The sequence below is a fragment of the Chiloscyllium plagiosum genome, unplaced genomic scaffold (genome assembly GCF_037043375.1).
Source record: "Chiloscyllium plagiosum isolate Xiang-an unplaced genomic scaffold, Cpla_swu_hap1 HiC_scaffold_34, whole genome shotgun sequence".
In the NCBI taxonomy this organism is placed as follows: Eukaryota; Metazoa; Chordata; class Chondrichthyes; order Orectolobiformes; family Hemiscylliidae; genus Chiloscyllium; species Chiloscyllium plagiosum.
Genome location: NW_028270172.1, coordinates 33674176 through 33695629, shown reverse-complemented (window position 1 = coordinate 33695629; position 21454 = coordinate 33674176). Strand labels below are relative to the sequence as shown.

General features: G+C 40.6%; 1 protein-coding gene across 10 annotated transcripts in view; it reads right to left on the bottom strand.

Annotated features, from left to right (window-relative positions):
* Positions 1–21454, bottom strand: part of LOC122564399 (engulfment and cell motility protein 1) — a 319775-nt gene that overhangs the window by 131862 nt on the left and 166459 nt on the right. For all 10 annotated transcript variants that reach the window (XM_043719204.2, XM_043719200.2, XM_043719205.2 and 7 more), the window contains 3 exons: positions 17473–17523; positions 11692–11814; positions 9044–9172 (listed from right to left, as the gene is read on the bottom strand). In XM_043719204.2, the coding sequence (XP_043575139.1) occupies positions 9044–9172; positions 11692–11814; positions 17473–17523 (303 nt within the window). The remainder of the gene's footprint in view (positions 1–9043; positions 9173–11691; positions 11815–17472; positions 17524–21454) is intronic.

The following is a 21454-nucleotide window of genomic DNA, read 5'->3' as shown; positions in this document are numbered from 1 at the left end:
AACTTACATGGACACTGAGATCTCTCTGTTCATCTACACTACCAAGAATCTTACCATTAGCCCAGTACTCTGCATTCTGGTTAATCCTTCCAAAGTGAATCACCTCACACTTTACCGCATTAAACTCCATTTGCCACCTCCAGCTCTGGAGCTTATCTATGTCCCTCTGCAACCTGCAACATCCTTCTGCACTCTCCACAACTCTACAGACATTAGTGACATCAGCAAATTTACCAACCCATTCTTCCAAGCCCTCACCCAAGTCATTCATAAAAATGACAAACAGCAGTGGACCAAAACAGATCCTCGTGATACACCACGAGTGACTGAATTTCCCATCAACCACCACTCTCTGTCTTCTTTCAGCTCATCAATTTCTGATCCAAACCACTAAATCACCCTCAATCCTATGCCTCTGTATTTTCTGCAATAGTCTACCGTGGGGAACCTTATCAAATGCCTTACTGAAATTTATAAATGCCACACTTCACCAGGAGGTCCACTGAAGATGTTACCTAGTATGGTGATGAAACGTCTGGAAATGAACCTTCCAGCTCAGCGAGCAACCTACATCCAGCCACATAAACCACTCCACCCTAATCCACCTGTTTGGTCACCTTCTCAAAGAAATCAATAAAGTTTGTGAGGCATGACCTACCCTTCACAAAATCATGTTGACTATCCCTCATCAAATTATTCCTTTCTAGATGATTATAAATCCCATCTCTTTTAACCTTTTCCAACATTTTACCCACAACTGAAGTAAGGCTCACTGGTCTATAATTACTAGGGTTGTCTCTACTCCCCTTCTTGAATAAGAGAATAACATTTGCTATCCTCCAGTCTCCTGGCACTATTCCTGTCGACAATGATGACAAAGATCAAAGCCAAAGGCTCAGCAATCTCCTCCCTGGCTTCCTAGAGAATCCCAGGATAAATCCCATCTGACCCAGGGAACTTAACTATTTTAACACTTTGCAGAACTACTAACACTTCCTCCTTGTGAATCTCAATCCCGTCTAATCTAGTAATTTGTATCTCAGTATTGTCCTCAACAACATTGTCTTTTTCCAGTGTGAATACTGATGAAAAATATTCATTTGGCGCTTCCCCTATCTCCTTTGACTCCATGCACAACTTCCCACTACTATCCTTGATTGGCCCTAAATTTTTTTTTTATTCCTGATAAACCTTTGGAAGGTCTTGATCCTATCCACCAATGACTTACCATGTACCCTCCTGGCTCTTCTTAGCTCTCTCAGCTCTCTCTTAAGGTCTTTCCTGGCTAACTTGTAACTCTCAAGTGCCCTAACTGAGTCTTCATGTCTCATACTAACATAAGCCTTTTTCTTCCTCTTGACAAGAGCTTCAACTTCCTTAATAAAACATGGCTCCCTCACTCGACAACTTCCTCCCTGCCTGACAGGTACATACTTCTCAAGGACACACAGTAGCTGGTCCTTGAATAAGCTCCACATTTCAATTATGCCCATCCCCTGCCCCATCTTATGCATCATAAAATCTTGCCTAATCGCATAATTGTCTTTTCCCCAGCTATAACTCTTGCGCTGCATTATATACCTATCCCTTTCCATTATTAAAGTAAACATAACTGAATTATGGTCACTATCACCAAAGTGCTCACCTATCTCCAAATCGAACATCTGGCCAGGTTCATTACCCAGTACCAAATCCAAAGTGGCCTCGCCCCTTGTCGGCCTATCTATATATTGTGTCTGGAAACCCTCCTGCACACATTGGAAAAAAACTGACCCATCTAAAGTACTCGAACTACAGTATTTCCAGTCAATATTTAGAAAGTTAAAGACCCCAATAACAATTACCCTGTCACTCTCGCTCCTATTGAGAATCATCTTTGCTATTTTTTCCTCTACATCACTGGAACTATTCGAAGCCTATTGGAAATTCCCAACAGGGTGACCTCTCCTTTCCTGTTTCTAACTTCTGCTCATACTACCTCAGTTGACGAGTCTTCAAATGTCCTTTCTGCCACCGTAATACTGTCCTTGATGAGTAATGCTGGAACCCGACCACACACACCTCCTCCCTCTGCCCCCTTACCACCTTCTCTGTTTGTATTCAATACACTTAAGAGGGAAATCAGGAGGGCAAAAAGGGGGCATGAGCTAGTTTTGGCAAATAGGAGTAAGGAGAATCCAAAGGGATTTTGTAAATACATTAAGGATAAAAGGGTAAATAAAGATCAGCAAGGCAGCCTTTTTGTGGAGCTGCAGGAGATGAGGGAGATCCTAAACGAGTATTTCTCATCAATGTTTACTGTGGAGAAGGACGTGGAAGATATAGAATGCAGTGAAATAGATGATGACATCTTGAAAAATGTCCATATTACAGAGGAGAAGGCACAACAGGATCTTGATCAGATGGGCCAATGGTCTGTGGAGTGGCAGATGGAGTTTATTTTAGATAAATGGGAGATGCTGCATTTTGGAAGGGCAAATCAGGGCAGGAGTTATACACTTAATGATAAAGTCTTGGGGAGTGTTGCTGAACAAAGACACCTTGGTATGCAGATTCATAGTTTCTTGAAAATAGAGTCACAGGTGGATAGGATAGTGAAGGTGGCAATTGGTATGCTTTCTTTATTGGTCAGACCACTGGGTTCAGAAGTTAGGAGGTCAAGTTGCGGTTATACAGGACATTGGTTCGCCCAATCTTGGAATATAGTGTGCAGTTCTGGTCTCCCTTCTATTGGAAGGATGTTGTGAAACTTGACAGGGTTCAGAAAAGATTTACAAGGATGTTGCCAGGGTTGGAGGATTTGAGCTATAGGGAGAGGTTGAATAGGCTAGGGCAGTTTTCCCTGGAGCATCAGAGGCTGAGGGGTGACCTTAAAGAGGTTCATAAAACCATAAGGAGTATGGATAGGGTAAATAGGCAAGGTCTTTTCCCTGCGATGGGGAGTCCATAACTAGAGGGCATAGATTTAGGTGAGAGGTGAAAGATTTAAAAGGGACCTAAGGGATGGTGCTTGTGTGGAATGAGCTGCAAGAGGAAGTGGTGGAGGCTAGTACAGTTACAGCATTTAAGAGACATCTGGATAGGTATATGAATAGGAGGGGCTTAGATGAATATGGTCCAAGTGCTGGCAGGTGGGACTAGATTAATTTAGGACGAGTTGGACTGAAGGGTCTCTTTCCATGCTGTACATCTCTATGACTCTGAACAACACAAAAAAAGGCATTTGTTTAAAGACGTAAAAGTGTGAAGCTCTTTTACTTTCCAAAACTTCATTATTCATTTTCAGATTTAATCATCATAGTCGAGCTAAATTTCAAAAATGCCATTTTGATGTAATTTTTAAAGTCTTCTTGTTAAAACACTTAAATGTCAACAACAAAAAATTGAAATGTCAAATGTGTACTTCAATTTCTTGTTCATTTCACCACAAAAGGTCAAGCATGTAATGTCAAATATTACCTCCAATTGATTTTATACAACTGCGCACAGGGATCAAAGTTTCAGCTTAAGGTTTTTATTTATATTTTAAGACTATGTTCCAGAATTTAAGTGAGTCTAAAAGATGGCATATCATAAAAGTCCATGGAATAATGTTACAAGGTCATACTGTTGTGGGCCCCCTTTCCTATGAATAGTATAAATCTGAAAATATATTAACATAAAGTCAAGCGGGACTTAGGGCACACTCAGGACACAAGGTTGAGGTTCACGTCCCACATCAGGAAGTGATGGCCACAGTGATGTGTCATAAGAAAACCAAGCAAGTTCATTATTTTAAAAAAATGATCCCACATTAAAGGTTGCTGACTACGGCTCAGACATAGCATCCCCTGAGTCTAGGGTTCAATTCACATTCAAGAGATAGAATTACATGCAGACTGGCACCTCACCAAGATGTGCCACATGGAAGAGATGAAAACTTATCCAGCAGCCACCAGTTCTTTCAGGTGGATGTGAAAGATCCTGAGACATTATACAAAGAACAGCAGGAGAGTCAGACCCACCACAGCCCACCAAGTGCTCTGGCTCATAGTTATTCCCTAACCAACATCATTAAAATAGATTATTTGGTCTTTATCTCATTTTGTGGGAGCTTGCTGTGTACAAACCAGCTGCAGTGTTTCACAGTTTACACAGTGGCAGAACTTCAAAAAGCAATTTATAACCTGGTAAAGCTCTTTTGGAAGCTCTGAGACAATTGAAGAATTTCATTCTATCGTGCAAACTGTTTATGCACTCAAGAACAAAGCAGCTGTATATTGAAGACCAAGGTTGTGTAAAATCATGTTGAATGATCAGGCAGCAAGGGAAATGGAGCTTTGAGGTTCAGGCAAGTCCTGAAAAGTTTTGCCTTGCTAACAGTTAATGGCAAACAAAGTTTTGCCTCTTTCCAATAGGTGGTCCGGCAGCGACAGAGAGCTAAGCCTGAGACATGGACATATGACAACTTAGGCAGCACATGATAGAGAGAGTTTGCAGGGAGCCAGAAATATATCATTGGAGGTAACCTGCTGAGCACAACAAAGTCATTGCTCAATATGAAGCAGCAGGTAGGAATAGCATTAGGAAAAGGTGTTGGAAGTGGATTACACAGGAGAAACAGTGAAAGAGAAATGGTTTAGTGAAGTGTAGGTTGAAGAAGTCAAGATACATAAGGTGGTGTAAGAGGGAGTGAAGGCGATGTCCTTAATCTTTTGAGAGCAGCAATCCCTGCTGATGGACTGCTGAACTCACACCTAACTTCCTTACTTTAAGTCACATTCCACATTTCTGTGCTCAGGTTCTGATGTCAGAGAGCTGAGTCCATCTTCAATCCAGCTGACGCCTCGCAGTGTGGAATCAGCCTGGAAGGGCATGCCACACACCTTTTTAGAGCACGAGATGCCATATTCCAAACAGTAAGTGGGTAGGGTGACGTGTGGTCAGGCATTAGGGATGGGGGGGGGGGTGGCATGATGGACAGCGGGCAAAGGAGAACGCGACAGTAGAGGGGTTTTTGGCAATGTTCTGGGGTGAGGGTGGGGTGGGGACAGGTGGTGAGGGGTGAAGATGTGGATAGGTGAGGGTGTGGAGCGACAAGTGGGTGAGGGTGGATTGAGGCTCGGGGCACACAAAGAGTCAAGTCATGGGATCACGGTCAGACTATAGTCACCCATGAATCAGAGCAGGTTTTAAATGCTTTCTCAAGCACTATCAAGTGAAGTAAGTTTGAACTCTCTGGAGTCTCCGGCTCTAACTTGGAGTTTGTTCACAGTCACTTGAAACTAGGATTTAGCATACAACAGTGAACTCGAGGACAGATCTGAAATAACATTGGATCAGATGGCAAGTTGGTGCAAATCTGTTCTGAGAACCTGAAGAAAATTGTTTATTCCATCATCACTAACTGCAAAATCAAAGCCAACTTTTGAAATATTTACCACTCAACGTTCAGGTTCAAGCCCATTTGAAAGAAATTTTGCACCTTTTTTGACTTTTCTCTTATTGTTGCAATAAAAGCATTTTTCAATGTTTCACCTGCCTTTTCCCATACATCTCTGTCTTGCTCATGAAAGCAGTGCCGTCAGCTTAGTGAAAGTTGGGGTGGGGGGGGGGGGGGGGGGGGGGGGGGGGGAGAGAGGGAGGTTACATTTCATCATATACCCTTCATGTTAAAAAGCTCAGAATGGTCCAATTGTTATTCCCACACAGCCAACAACCAATATTTCATTTCATACACTGTGGTTCAACAGAGTGAGATATTGAAGAATACCCAAAAAACACACAGTCCTCAGGAAGAGGAGGAGAAACAAGACATTTAAAATTTCCCTGTTTCTACCATCAGATACAATGGGCATAATAATTCTACATTCCTGAAGAAGGGCTTATGCCCGAAACATCGATTCTCCTGTTCCCTGGATGCTGCCTGACCTGCTGCGCTTTTCCAGCAACACATTTTCAGCCATAATAATTCTACAGGTTTATGAAGTTAATCTCAGATTCAAACCATAAAATCATGAGATGCATAGATCGGGTTGACAGTCAGAAGCTTCCCCCCCCACCGACCTGAATTATCTAATATTAGGGGGCATGCATTTAAGGTTGGCGGGGGGAGGGGGGGGGAGTTCAAAGGAGATGCGAGGGGCAAGTTATTTTTTACACAAGGCGTGGTAGGAGTCTGGAATGTGCTACAAGGGGTGGTGGTGGACACAGATATGATAGGGGCATTTAAGAGATTTTAGATAAGCACATGAACATGTTACAAAATCGAAAGCATGTATGGTCACTTTAAGATAGAAAGTGCTGTTCTGAATTTAAAGTATAGCCACAGCTGCCAGCTAAAGGTCAGGCTGTTCCAAATGTAACAATTGGCTATTAAATGGATACTTGAGTATTAGTTGTTGTTTGACAACAATTCGAATTTGACCAGTTTAAATTATGGCCAGGATTCAAAAACCAAATTGAGTTTGAATTTATTGTTGTGACATCTGGAAACTAATCAAATTATAAGAACTTAATGTGCTATGGGACGGGGGGGGGGGGGCGCATATAAAAACACTTTGAAATTGGTCTGAAAGCAACTGCTGTAGAGAGAGAAACTGCCAATCTAACATCTTACTCTTAAAGAAATTAGAAAACACTTTCTATCAAAGGTACCTTTTCATGTGAAACATACTCACAGTAAAAAGAAAGAAAATGGCCCAGGGAGATCAGCAGCCAGGAAGTCAAAAGACACAGAAGAAGACACAGACTGTGGAGTTTTGAGATTGTTATTGTAATTTTAATAAGTGTCTTGTTGGAACAGCATATTATGATGGAATTGGAGTCAGATAGTAAGCAGTTGAGAGAAAGGGGGGGCTTGGATTTGTGAATAGTCGTTTTGTTTAATGTTCACTTATGGTGAATTAATTTTCTTCAAATAGTGGGATTTAGAAGTTCTCTGTCATTCATATTTTTACAGATTTCAAGGCAAGGTGAGCTTTTCTGGGTGTTTGGTTTAATTGACAGAAAAGGTTCGCTTCTGTGTTATAACAAATATGCAAGGAATGGACGGATATGGACCAAGTGCAGGCAGAAGGGGATTAGTTTAATTTGGTGTCATGTTCAGCACAACATGGTGGGCTGAAGGGTCCATTCCTTTGCTGTACTGTTCAACGTTCTAACTTATAACATTAAAATGAGATGAGCCAACAGCAAATCAAAGAAACAAAAGCAACTATGAAATGTAGGTCATCCACCAAACAAGCTTTGTGCAATAAGAAACAGACAACTACACACAGCATGACACTGACAACTATTAGTTTGTCCCTAGAAGAAAGACACTGAAATGTTGCCCTTGGGCTACAGCCATTATGCCAATTCTGGATACTCATCCATCTCCAGGAATTTGTGCCCAGTACAAAATTAATCTCAGAACTCCAAGTAAGTCACAAAAACAGCTGGACATTAATGCGTTGCCAGTAGGTAATCTTTAGCTTGCAATCAAAATCAGAAAGTGTGCGTGGAAAACTAAAATGACTGCACAAAAGTTAAATTAAACCATTTAATGCACTGACATAAAACAACAAAAAAAATTATACAACAGTTAGAATAATCAGAATGAATACAGAGACATAATTAAAAAAAATTAAAGCCAGTACAGGAATGAAAAGCATGTGACCACAAAACAATAGAAATATAAGCTGCAGGAAAACAAGCAACTTACAAAAATAAACTAGAACCACTTTATTTATGGAACAAATTTGAACTAATATGGTATTCTTAGAAGCGAAGTTTCTTCTCCAAAGGTTTTTGACGACACACAGTTGGAGTCTTATTACTCTCGGAAAGTTTTAATTTTAAACTTGCAACTTAATTTGCATTATTAACTCTCACCATGCCACTGACCCACCATTTCATCAAACAAAAGCTAAGCTATTCCACTAAAATGAGGTGGAATCAATCAGGCTGGCACAATTCTCATATAAAACAAAACAAATACACTGTACTAGAAATACTGGAACTCTGAAACAAAACAAAACCCAGCAAATGCTAGAAATGCACAACATGTCTGACAGCACCTACAGAATTAGGTTGATTTTAGAAAATATTTAAAATATAACGGGTTTTAATGCTTTGTGGCATGATCATTGTTAATAAATGAAATAAAATTGTAAGTTTAAAATAAAATTGCTAGCTTATTGAAAATATTCTAACTTTGCACTGCCAATACTTGCTTAAAAGTGGTTACATCTGATTCTGGAAAAGCGTTAACTATGTTTCTCTCATCCAACTGCTTTCTGATCTGCTAAATATTTCCAGATTTCACGGATTACCTGGTGTAAACTTTCCTAGTTTGTATAACTACAGTAACAGATCGCTGATTTGTCAATGATGCAAGGTCAATATGAAAAACTGGGATACTTTAATGAACTGACAGACTAGCTTTCATAGCCATTTACCAGCTAATCATAAGCCTTCTCCACAACACCTCGTCATTATGGATGTCAAGACAAATAAGCAACAGGAACTAAAGATTCATAGCATCTTTGGTGCTCCAGAAAATGTGGCACATGGTTCTACGATTAAGAAAATTAGCAGGGAGTAAAGAAACAATTCACTGAACTAACTGGTCTTAGCAATATGGTCATTTCCCTCTTCAACACTGGGAAGCTTGAACATATGCACCAACAGGTTCAAGAAGAGCTTCTTCCCTGCTGTTGAACGGACCTTTCTAACTTCAAATAATGTTTATCTTGCTCTGCAAATCTCCTGTGCAGCCGTAACCTTGTATTCCTCGCGATATCAAAGCGCCCTATTGATATGTATTTCATTGCTTGCTCTGATCTGCCTGTACTACTCGCAAAACAAAACTTTTCACTGTATTTAGGTACATGTGACTACAATAAATCAAATCAAAGAGCAGCTTTTTCACTCTGAAGAATTCCAATAAGTAAGTAGGTAGAGAAATCTGAACAGAGAAGCTTGAAGATTGAAGAGAAATGACTCTCAAACACCCCAGCCTCTTAAAACAACCAATGTTTTCCATCTTTGGAGAATTTCTTCAATGAATGTGCATACTTACAATGAAACCCAGTTTCTTATAATCTCTGGTGTACATAGACTTTCGCTTCTCAATACTGCCACTGTTAGTAGGTTCCAAATCAGCATCAAAAGCAATCCTGCGCAGTTCGAATATGATATCCCTTTGGGACTGTAAAAGGAACCAAGAAACAGATCACTAATTAAACAAAACTAAACAAATGTAATGACTCAACGAGTCAAAGAGCATAAACTCCTATGACTTTATCCACGAAGATAAGCACACATGAGAGGGGCTTTTGGACGTTTCCAATAAAGAATGCTGCACTTTCTCCATCACAACATTAGATGATTTGTGTGAAACGTTAACTGATATTAATTGAGGATTTTTTCTCATCTACACTCAAGTCTCTTTGCTCCCTAGCCAGGTTTTAATTTTGACCAATGGTTTGCAATCCTGTCCATATAATTTAGTACTCATGATACAGTGATCTCCTCTTTCTCACCGTCCTATCAATGCTGAAGAGATCCCAGGTTTTCCCAACCATTCCTCATAGGTCTGTCCGCTTACCCCTGAAAGGAGGGTTTACCTTTTCTGTTTCTCAAACAATGAAGATATCCAGATAATTGTTTGGAACTGAACTCATGTTGGTCTCCCAAATCAAATCTCCCTGTAAGGTGGCCACAGAATGCAGCAACATAGCAAGGAATGACTCTGTTTTTTGGGTTGAAAAAACTAACATATTGAGTGAACTTTCATGCACTACAAGCCTTTATTCAGAAAGACAGTCTAAAATGTAACATGAAAAAATTAACCTACTTGCCAAACCAATTCTATGATAGCCACAATTTCTTGTGGTTCTGTCTCCTTCACTGGAGAACTAATCTGTATTTGTGCTTATGCAACTGAGAGCTCGCAAATGAAACAATTCCTTCTTAGCCTCCCCATCAGGTATTTGCCTTAAGGGGAAATTGAATAAGCTCATGATGGAGAAAGGATTAGTATGAGAAATTTTTAGGGTTGAGTGGAATAGAGCAGGAGGAGGTTTGTGCACACAAACATCGGTTAGAGCACTGAGCAGAATGGGCTGTTTCTGTGCTTTAAGTTCTATGTAACTCACCACAGCAATAAATAAGAGCGCATGTAACATGGGCCATCTTTTATTCAATTGAAAATTTCTACCGCATAGCTTAAGTACTGAGATTCCACCACCTAAGTGTATCCATAATTAATTTTCCAACATTATTTACTCTCCTCTTCAAGAATGCCTAATAAATATTACCAAAAATTAAAGGCTTTCTTTTCTGTGCTACCTTGGAAATGAAAATATAATGGTTCTGTTACTACAGTTGATAATCCACAGGCCCGGGTTAATAACCTAGGTGATTTCAATTCAAATCTGGGATAGAATCTAGAAATAAGTAAAAACTCCCATTTATCCAAATTATATTTCATCTGCCAGGCATTTTTCCACTCACTCAACTTGTCCAAATCACATTGAAGCATCTCTGCATTCTCCTCACAGTTCACACTCCCACTCAACTTTGTCTCATCAGCAAATGTGAAGATATTGTATTGAGTTTCCTCATCCAAATTATTGATACATTTTGTAAACAGCTGGGTCGCAGCACTGATCCCTGGAGTACTCCACTAATCACTGCCTGCCACTCGGAAAAAGACCCCATTTATTCATACCCTTTGTTTCCTATCTGCCTTCCAGTTCTCTACCTATGTTCGTACATTACCCCTAATCTCATACGCTTTCATTTTACACACTCATTTCTTATGTAGGTCCTTAACTGAAGTCATCTGAAAGTCCATGAAAACCACATTCACTGACTTCCTCTTAGCAATGCTACTAGTTATGTCCTTGAAAAATTCCAGTAGATTTCTCAAGCATGATTTCCCTTTCGTAAATCCATGCTGGCTCCATCTGGTCCTGTCACAGTTTTCCAAGTGCTCTGCTATTAAATACTTTATTAAGAACTCTGGCATTTTCTCCACTATTGACCTCAGGCTAACCAGTCTGTTTTCTCTCTACCTCCTCTTTTAATAGAAATTTGTCACTACATATTGTCATTACCCTGCCGAGTTTGAGTATAACTCCTGTCCACAACAACATGGGGAACATTTACTAGAAATTGCAATTACCTATCAAGCAACACAAAGGGTCAAGAAGGCAGCTCGTCACCATCATCTCAGTATAATTACCGATCGGTAATTAGCACTGCCTTTGCCAGTGATGTTAAGGTGCTAGTGTTGCACTGGGGTGGACAAGGTCAAAAGTCATATGACACCAGGTTATAGTTCAACAGGTTTATTTGAAATCACAAGCTTTTGAGCGCCGCTCCTTCGTCACTTCACCTGATCAAGGAGCAGCACTCCGAAAGCTTGTGATTTCAAATAAACCTGGTGTACTATAACTAGGTGCCGTGTGACTTCTGACCTTTGCCAGTGATGCTCGCGTTCCGAGAATTAAGTTTTACATCCCTGCACTTGAAGGCTGGAGTTAGTTGAATTCCAAACCATTTGCTGCAGTCAGTGGATCAAGATTGTGAGTAGCATACAGCAGCTGGTGCAATGAGGAAGCTTTCAAACATAGCTCTGACTGGCACTGAATGAAACAGTGTTGGGGTATAATCATTGTGCAGACCTCACCAATTAACATAGACTGAAAACAAAATACTCACTTGATCCTGTGGATCCATCTTAGTCATCATTCGGTCCTCCAGAAGGTTAAAAGTGAGTACTTGAAGAACATAGAGCTGGTGGGCCATTTCAGTCTGAATGGTTCGGGTTCCACGAATGACATGCTATTGTACGGAAAGAATTCATTTAAAAAATGATCAGCAGTCTATTCATAATCTATGCTCAGTTACACTACTACTGGAGAGCAACATATGAGCAAGGAACAACACCCAAATTAAAATAGGATCAACTTAGAATTGCACAATCATACAATACAAAAGAGGCCCTTCAGCACATCAAGACTGCACTGGCAAAAATTATTCTTAAATCTATACCAATCTCATTTATAACTCTTGGTCCATAGCCTTGACTGCAACATTTCAAGTGCTCATCCAAGTATTTTTAACAGGCCTGAACCATCCTCGTCCATCACCATCTGTCTCTGCCTGGACAAACACATCCTCACTATGCGCAGCCAAAAGAGAAAATGCTGGAAAATCTCAGCAGGTCTGGCAGCATCTGTAAGGAGAGAAAAGAGCTGATGTTTCGAGTCTAACTGACCCTTTGTCAAAGCTCTTTTCTCTCCTTACAGGTGCTGCCAGACCTGCTGAGATTTTCCAGCATTTTCTCTTTTGGTTTCAGATTCCAGCATCTGCAGTAATTTGCTTTTATCCACTAAGTGCAACTTCTCTTTTAACTCCTTTCACTTTTTTTCAATTCAGAGGAGTGACCATGCACCCTCATGGACTTCAGTTATACCTGACTCTTTATGGGTGCATGGAACTTGTTCCAGTCCAACATTGACTCCCAACCACAACTCTTTCTCTGGTACATCAATGACATCATCAGTGTTACTTGCCCCTCTCATCTGGAATTGAAAAAGTTTATTTATTTTGCTTCAAATTTCTACCCCGTTCTCACTTTCACCTGGTTCACCTCTGACTTCTCCCTTCCCCTCCTTAACATTTCAGTTTCCATTTCTGAGGACAGGCTGGCCACCATTATTCACTATAAACCCACAAACTCCCTCAGTTATCTTGACTACACATCCTTACACTCTGCTTTCTATAAACACACTATTCCATTTTCCCAGTTCCTCTGTCTCAAAAGTTCTCTTGATGCCAACTTTGACAAGGGCACCTCTGAAATGTCCACCTACTTCCTCAACCAAGGGATTCCCCACCACTGTGGTTGACAGGGCCCTCAGCCATGTGCAATCTATCTCCTGCACTTTGGCCTTCACCCCCTCTCCTCCCTTCGACCACAGCAGAACCGTCCCTCTTATCCTCATTTACCACCCAATCAGCATGCACATCCAAAGGATCATTAGCTGTCATTTCTGCCACCTCCAGCAGATAGCCACCACCTGAAACATATTTCCCACGCATCCCTTGTCAGCCTTTTGCAGGGACTGTTTCCTCCAGGTCATGTTGATCCATTCCTCCCCACTCCCAACACCTCCCCACGGCACCTTCCCATGTAATTGTAGACTTCCTCCCTCTTCACCATCCAAAGCCCAAAACTACAACTTCCAGGTGAATCAGTGGTTGACCAGGTTGCTTAAACTAGTCTACTGTATTTGCTGCTCACAATGTGGTCTCTTCGATACTGGGGAGATGAGGTGCAGACTTGGCAAATCCTTTGCAACATACCTACATTCTGTCCACAAAAATGACCTTGAGCTTTCTGTTGCCTGCCACTTGAACACCCCACCCTGTTCCCTGGCCTACATCTCTGTCTCAGACTTGCTGCAGTGCTCCAGCTAAGCTCAGCGTAAGAACCCGAAACAATGACTTCTCCACCTTCTGATGCTGCCTGGTTTGCTGTGTCCTTCCAGCCTCCTGCTTGTCTACCTTGTCATCACATGGGCTGCAAACACACCAAATCATTGTCAGCCACTAACTGGCCCATTAGCAGCTATTTATTCTCCCAGACTGATCTTTATCCACTCCTTTGCCGACCCAACTGTTTTTCTCATTGTCTGAGCTCCATCTCTTCTTATCATTTACTTCTCCTCCCCTTCTTTAGCATATTTAACAACCTTTTCTTCGCTACAATTGGTTCTGAGGAAGGGTCACTTAACTCAAAATGTTAACTCTGCTTTTTCTCCACAGGTGCTGCCAGATCTGCTGAGTTTCTCCAGTATTTTCTGTTTTTGTTTATGATTTCCAACACACGCAGTTCTCTTGGTTTTTTTTTTAATTTACTTTTTAAAGGTTGTGAGATTTCCTGCCTTCACTACCCTCCTAGGCAATCTCTGGCTCAAAAGAGGTTTCCTCAAATCCTCTACAAACCTCATATTTTTGACCTTGACATGATGTTCCTTGTTACTGATCCTTTGATGAAAGGGAACTGCTGCTTTATATTCTTCCTGTCCATGCCCCTCAATCAGGTTCTTCCCTCAACTTTCTCTACTCTGAAGAAAACAACCCAAACTTATCCAGCCTCTCTTCATAGTTAATGTGCCCCATCCCAAGCAACATCCTGATGAATCTCCTCTGCATCCCTTTCAGTGTTATTTATGCTTTCTGGACCGGCAGTTTTGCGTTTTAAAAAATATAGTCACTTCTTTCCGTCTGCACATTTCTTCGCTTTTCTCTCGAGTGCACTCATCCATTAACTCCGGCTCAGTCAGCTCCATCTGCTGTCTGGTATGTCAAACAAGTGTATGTTCTTCACAAGCAAGTCTAGACAGTGAGTGCTGCCAGATTATTCAAATGTAGGTAGCATCACAATCCAGCCTAACAGTGACACACAACAGTTTTCAGCAGAAGCAATTGAATAATGATCTCGAGCAGAAATCCAACTAGTTTCCCTATATTCGCCCCAGAGGACTAAGTGAAATTTTAGTCTGTCTAATTCCCCATAAACCTGCGCCATTCTGGTAATAGCAGCTAACAGACCATAAAATCCTGTGGGGCATTCCAAAGTGAAGAAAAGCACGTTGTAGGTACTGTTCTTGAATCTAAAATTGACCATTTGGACATGGGGCAAGGCCATGGAATTACTCTGGGGTACAAATCAGTATTGCCTGAATCTGAGAAATTGATATTCTGTCCTTTTGAAGTGCTATGGGATAAAATGGAGCACACAAATTTCATCAAGTGGGAAGAAGCAGATGATGAGAAACCAGGAATGATCATTTTGGGATTTTCAGCTCCAGGGGCTATAGAGTAAACGGTGTGTTAAATTGGACAATTTACGATTAAACCTTCTGTGAAAGCAAGAGGCTGTGAAAGAAGTTAATTTAACTCATTTTTGTTTTCAAACGTGTGGCTCTTATTCAATGTTCAAAGTTCTACCTAATTATTTGAAGACAATTTTGTAAGAAATGACTGGTGGAGATATCAGAGGTAAGCTGAATCAGTTAGGTGAAAATTGTTATTACCAGCCAGGAGTAGTTACCAAAATATCAGTGAGATGAACAGCCATTATTTATGAGTAAATGCTACAGCAACTTTAGGTGAAGTACAGATCATAATTAAATGGGAATACCCAAAGGTTGCTGCTCTGATGCTAATTTCCAATGATATCTCACAGAGTGCCACATCAATGACATGCATTAAATGCCATAACTTCCTTTATGTGGTAGATATGGAATAAACAATGCTGCACATAATTAGGACTAGAAATTACAAATGGAAGCACCCATTGGGTGACAAGGTGGCTCAGCAGTTAGCACTGCTGCCTCAAAGCGCCAGGGACCTGAGTTCAATTCCACCCTTACGCCAACTGCACGGATTTCCACAGGGTGCTCTGGTTTCCTCCTGCAGTCTAAAGACTTGCTGGTTAGGTGGATTGGCCATGCTAAATCGCCCATAGTGTCCAGAATGTGCAGGCTGGGGTGGGCTAGCAATGGGAAATGCAGGGTTATAGGGTAAGGAGGTGGGTCTGGGTAGGATAGCCTTCAGAGGGGTGGTGTGGACTTGACAGGCTGAATGGCCTGCTTCCATAGTAGGGATTCTATGATTTAGCAATGGGTTAATTGTTAATTAATCAATGACATGGAGGGGGCAGTTAGCGTAGCTCTCTGGGAATTGTATGGAAAAGAACCTTTGCATTCCTTAGTTTTTGTTTCAATTTGTTTACAGAATGGGGACATACAACCCATTTGTAACTGCCCTTGACTAAGTGGGGTGTGCCACCTTACTTGAACCACTGTAGACCATGGTAGGGTACACCCATAGTGCTATAGAAAGGAAGGGAGCACCAAGGTTTTGACCCAGTGACATGAAAAAGAGTGATATGGTTCCAAGGTCAGGATGCTGTGTGGCTTGGAATGGAACTTGTAGGTGGTGGTGTTCTGTTCCTCTTGCATTCTAGCTGGTAGAGGGTGCAAGTTTGAAAGGTGATACTGAAGCAGCCTTGGTAAGTTTCTGCAGTGTAGCTTGTAGATGATACACCCTTCTGCTTAGAGTGTGGTGGAGGGAATCAATGTTTAAAGACAATAGGGTGTCAATCAAATAGGCTGCTTTGTCATGAATGGCACTAAACATTTTCAGTGTTATTGGAATTGCACTCTCCAGACAAATGGGCAGTATTCAATCATAAAGACGGTCTTGCTATTTTTCTTTATTTTCAAATCCCCCATGATGTTGATAGTGGGGTTTCAGTGATGGTAATGCCATTAATATTAAGGGAAGAATGTTAGATTCCCTTTCATTGGACGTGGTCATTGATATAGCACTAATACAAAGAAGCTCCTCCAATGAAATTAATCAATCATTACAATCTAAGGTTTGTTTTAGGAATGCAATATTCATTGCATCTTGTCATCTTTTTGCCTACAGGAATCTGACCTATCACTTTTCAATCAACTTAAGATGATTTGAGAAGTTGAATTTATTACAATTCCCTGAGTAGTTTCTTTTTTAAGAGGTCAGGAGAAGTTATAGGAAGCTGGACTCAGCTCAGAAGAGCTTTACCAGGATGTTGCTGAGAATGGAAAGTTTGAGTTGTAAGGAGAGACTGGAAAGGCTGAGACATTTTTCATTGGCACATAGGAGGTTGAGAGGTGACCTTACAGAGGTTTATAAAACCACGAGGAATATAGAAAAAGTGAATGGCAGGGGTCTCTTCCCTAGGGTGGAGAAGTTCAAAACTAGTGGACATATTTTTAAAGGTAAGAGGAGAAAGATTTAAAAAAGACATGAGGGAAAATGTTTCTACATGGAGGGTGATTCATGTGTGGAATGAACTTCCAAACTAAGTGTTGGATGCGGGTACAGTTACAATCTTTAAAAGACATTTAGATAAGTACATGAATAAGAAATGTTTGGACGGACATTGGCCAAGTGCAAGCTGATGGGGCTCATGTAGCTCATGTCATGATTATGGTCAGTACGGACTGGTTGGACCAAAGCGTGTGTTAAATTTAAAATGCTATATGACTTTATGATTCTAAGTGTTTATAGTTGCTCATCTCCCCAAAACCGGAATTCCTGCTTGTTTTGATGTCTAAGTCACTGCCCTGGTCTTTCCAACTATTGCATTTTGTGCATCCTTCATGGCAGCCAAATGTTTAGGCTTCTCAGCCCTGAGCTCTGGAATTCATTCTCCGACTTGTCAGTCTCTACCTCTTTCTTGAAGACTTTCCTTAAACCTATTCTCTTTGACTTCCTTCTTTGACTCAGTTTAAACTTCTATCTGATCAAGCTTTCTTGAAACATCTTTGAATATTCCGCAAGGTTAAAAGCAGTATGTGATTGTTGTTTTCTAATAAAGCATGCAATCATTGTTCAGGCATAAATGACGGCTTTACCCAATACCTATCACAGACTTACACTTAAAATAATGGAACGCAGCTGTTTCTGGGCCAAGATATTTGCTATTTCCTGTAGAGAGAGAAAAAGATATCCACAGTTTAAAAGAAATGCAATTTAACAAGTAACAATTTGAAAAGAAAATAAAAGTAATTATTACAGACAATCCAAAGTTGCAGAAATAAATAGTAAACAATATTATTGGGACAGGTTTGTTTCATATGGTCGCGCTCCAGTGAGTGTGTAATAAGTTTGTTGTACCCTGCTGAAAACTTCAAGATCAAAAACTGGACTCCTGGTTCTAACCTGAAATATTTTCATTCAACATCACCAACAGTATTTCCTCCTCTCTCCATAAGTCTTCATGGTTCATTTATTGATGATTATTTCTAATCACAGTTCTTACCATGGTATCACTAAACATCAAGGTGAGAAAGCAGGCTATGAAACCACCTCAGCCAGCATGGGGTTTGAAGTCATATGCATGGCGTTATTCTGAACAACCTTAGCTTTCCATTTGGTTGAATTAATTGACATTTTACTTGTGACTGAAAAGTAAAATTGACCAATCCTATTGAACAATTCATTGTAGATCTTTTAATGTGTAACAGCTGCTCTCTTGCACTTCATTGCTATACTGGAGCTTTTCCTACCCTTTGCAGCCTCACTATCCACTCCTACTATATTGTCCTTTCTTTCCCCAACAAATGTTTACATTAGACGAGAAACACACAGCAAACTTTGTTTTAACCAGCACTCTTGATAAGCCAGCAAAATTCATAGACCTCAAAATACTGCAATCTACTGCAATGTCTGAGCATTTATGCTATAAAGAAAATATAACAGTGATGTATACATCTGCTGCTTTACATTTCTATTACTTCCTACTTGTTTTACATTGATTTTAGCAGGTGTGTTGATGTTCTTACATAGATTTTTTTTAAGGTATGATAATATCTCAAACTTTTGCTTGTTCAGACTTTACTGCAGTTATGCAAATTTTCTGATTCTCTGGAATATTTAATCAACCAGCTCATTCCTGGTCCCATAGTTACCAGTTAATAAAAGGGTTCCTGCACTTCTTTAAATTTCCCAATGTTTATCTGCTCTCAGAGACTTGGTTATCAATTTCCAAGCCCTCTGCTCTCAGAATTTACAAGCTTTCTCTCCAGCCAAATTACTTTCATTTTTCCAGCCCTTCCTTAAGGTATTTATGCTTTGTGACAGTGACACCCAATCAGAATTGCAACTTTCTAATAAAATATTGCCTGCTTAGCCTGAATGATTATATTCCTCTTTTGTACAAGGATTTCTGGCTTTGATTCAATTGACTGATCAGTCCACCTGTTCAAATTGGACTCCGGACCCATTTCTCAAACCAACGCCTCATGATACAGCCTGTATCTTTGCCTTTGCTTTCTTCTGTTTCTGCACAACATTTTACAGCAAATCTGAAATGCTTTGGGCACCAACTTCTGTTGTATTCTTCCACGATGTGGTTTACTATTAATAGCAACATCGGTTTCTCTTGAAGTCTGCTGGGTCACCAGCAAGTTTTTTTTTTGCTCCTGGTTGTTCTTAAAGACTCTAACTTTCGGAAGGTCTGGAATTTTGACTCAGTGACAGCGAAGGAATGACAATATAATTCCAAGTCAGGATGGCGAAGCACAAGTCTTCAGCAATATTGCCAGAATGTCATCAGGGCCCATAGTTTTCAAAGCCTTCAGCTGTTTATTGATACAAATGTGAAACTAATGAATTGACTGTTGATGGGCATCATGGCTCTGGGAGGCTGAGATGAGTTACTCACATAGCACTTTTGGCTGAAGATGGATGTAAATGTGTCAGTCTAGTGTTCTGCACTGATGTATTTGGCTCCTCCACCACCTGAGGATTGGGAATATTTGTGGAGGTTTCGCCTGAATTTAATTTTTTTTGTCTGCCACTATTCATGGTAGGATGTGGCAGGATTGTAGAGTTCAGACGCAATGTTCTGCTTCTGGGATTGTTTATCCCCGTTTCTTACATGCTGCTTCCACTATTCGGCGGAAAATAATCCTGCATTGTTGATCCAACAGATTGATACTTTTTTTTGTAGCATGAATGCCTGGCATGCCATGTTGTACTCTTCATTGATGCATGGTCAATTTCCTGGCTTTATGCTTATGGTAGAGCAGGGAAAGGGCAGTTGAATATACTTGTGTCACTGATGGCCAACAGTATCTCATTGATGGTCTGTTTTAATTTACTGGATCTGCTGTGTCTCATTTAATACTGCAGCATTGCAAAACAACACAGAGAGTATCCTCAATATGAAGATGGGATTGTGTCTCCAAAATGAAGCTGTGGTAGTCACTCCTGCTGATACTGTAATGGGTGCACCTGTGGTAGGCAGATTGGTCAGGAGAATGTCAAGAAAACCTTTCCCTCTTGATAGCTCCTGCACCAACTGCCACAGACCCAGTCTACCATCGATGACGTTTGGTACTCGGCAGGTTCAGTTAGTTGTGGTGCCACAGAACCACATTTGGTGAAAAATATCGAAGCACTCCAACCTGAACACATTCTGCACCCTTGTTACTATCAGTACTTCCTACAAGTGGTGCTCGACATGGAGGAGAACTGATTCATTAGCTGAGCAGGGATGGTAAGTGACAAACAGAAGGTTTCCTTGTCCATGTTTGACCTAATACTAAGAAACTTCACAGAGTTGGAGCCAATGTTAAAAGACTCCCAGGACAACTCCTTCCAGACTGTCTCGTCAACTCTAGTATTTATTCAGGGATAGTATTGGCAGCCAAATTGTCATCGGAGTATCATTCCGTTAGAACAAATGTGACAGTTGTTGTTTGACTCATCCTTTTTTTTGTAGCATGAATGCCTGGCATGCCATGTTGTACTCTTCATTGATGCATGGTCTCCCAGTTCTGGCACAAGCCCCCCAGATGTTATTAAGAATGACTTTCCAGGGTTGATGGGGCTTAGTTTGCTGTTGTCATTTCCGGCTACTAAGTGTAATTCAAGTGTTCTATCGAGTTTCATTCCTTTCTTTTAGGTTTTGTCACATTTTCATGTGAGTCACTTGCTGGGGCCTTTCAATCAGCAGGCAAAAGTCAACCACAATGCTGTGGGTCTGGAGTCACATGGAGATCAACCCAGGTGAGGATGCCAGATTTAATTCTCTAAAGGGCGTTAGTGAACCATCTCCTTTTATGATATGTGATGGTTACATCGGCTTTTAATTCCAAATTTCACATAATTTAAATTTCACAATCGGTCATGATGGAACTTGAACCAAGCCTGGGCGTTTTTATTACTATTCCAGTAACATTACAACTCCCCATCGATGCAGCACAGTCTGCAAGATTGGTAACTGCTATCTCGCAAGAGAAAAATACTTATTTATCCATATGAAATCCAAAGGGATGAAACTAAGATGTATAAACATTAGTGAAACTGCTTCCCTCCTACTCAGTTTGATTGCCAGTTTTACATCTATTCAGAACACAATTCCTTGAACCACAAAAATAAGCAGTGGTAAGGCCTGCTTTTTCAGTTCCTTGTAGTTTTTATCTTGCAGAGTTGGGAAGGAATAGTCAAAACTAGGAACACATGAAAGTGGCAATTATATATTGATTATTCCATTCACAGAGGTCATAAGTATTATCAGCAATTTTGGTGCACTGAGCAGAATAGCTTGGCCTATCCAGGGTCGAGTATATTAATCTGCTGAACAAAGGCCACGGCTCCACTATCATAGAAGAGATAAATGCGCAGGAAACCCAAAGCACAGGCATGATGGTCCAGCAACCTAGAAGTCATGAGTTCAATCCTCATCACAATAAAAGGTCTCATCATTTTTGCATTGATGCACACAAAAAAAACCCAAGATATGTTTAAATAATTCTAAATGTTTCACTATGTTCCATAATGGAATGGAAGCTACTTAGCCTGATCAACATTTGACTCCATGCCCACACTACTTGACTCTTAATCTCCTCTG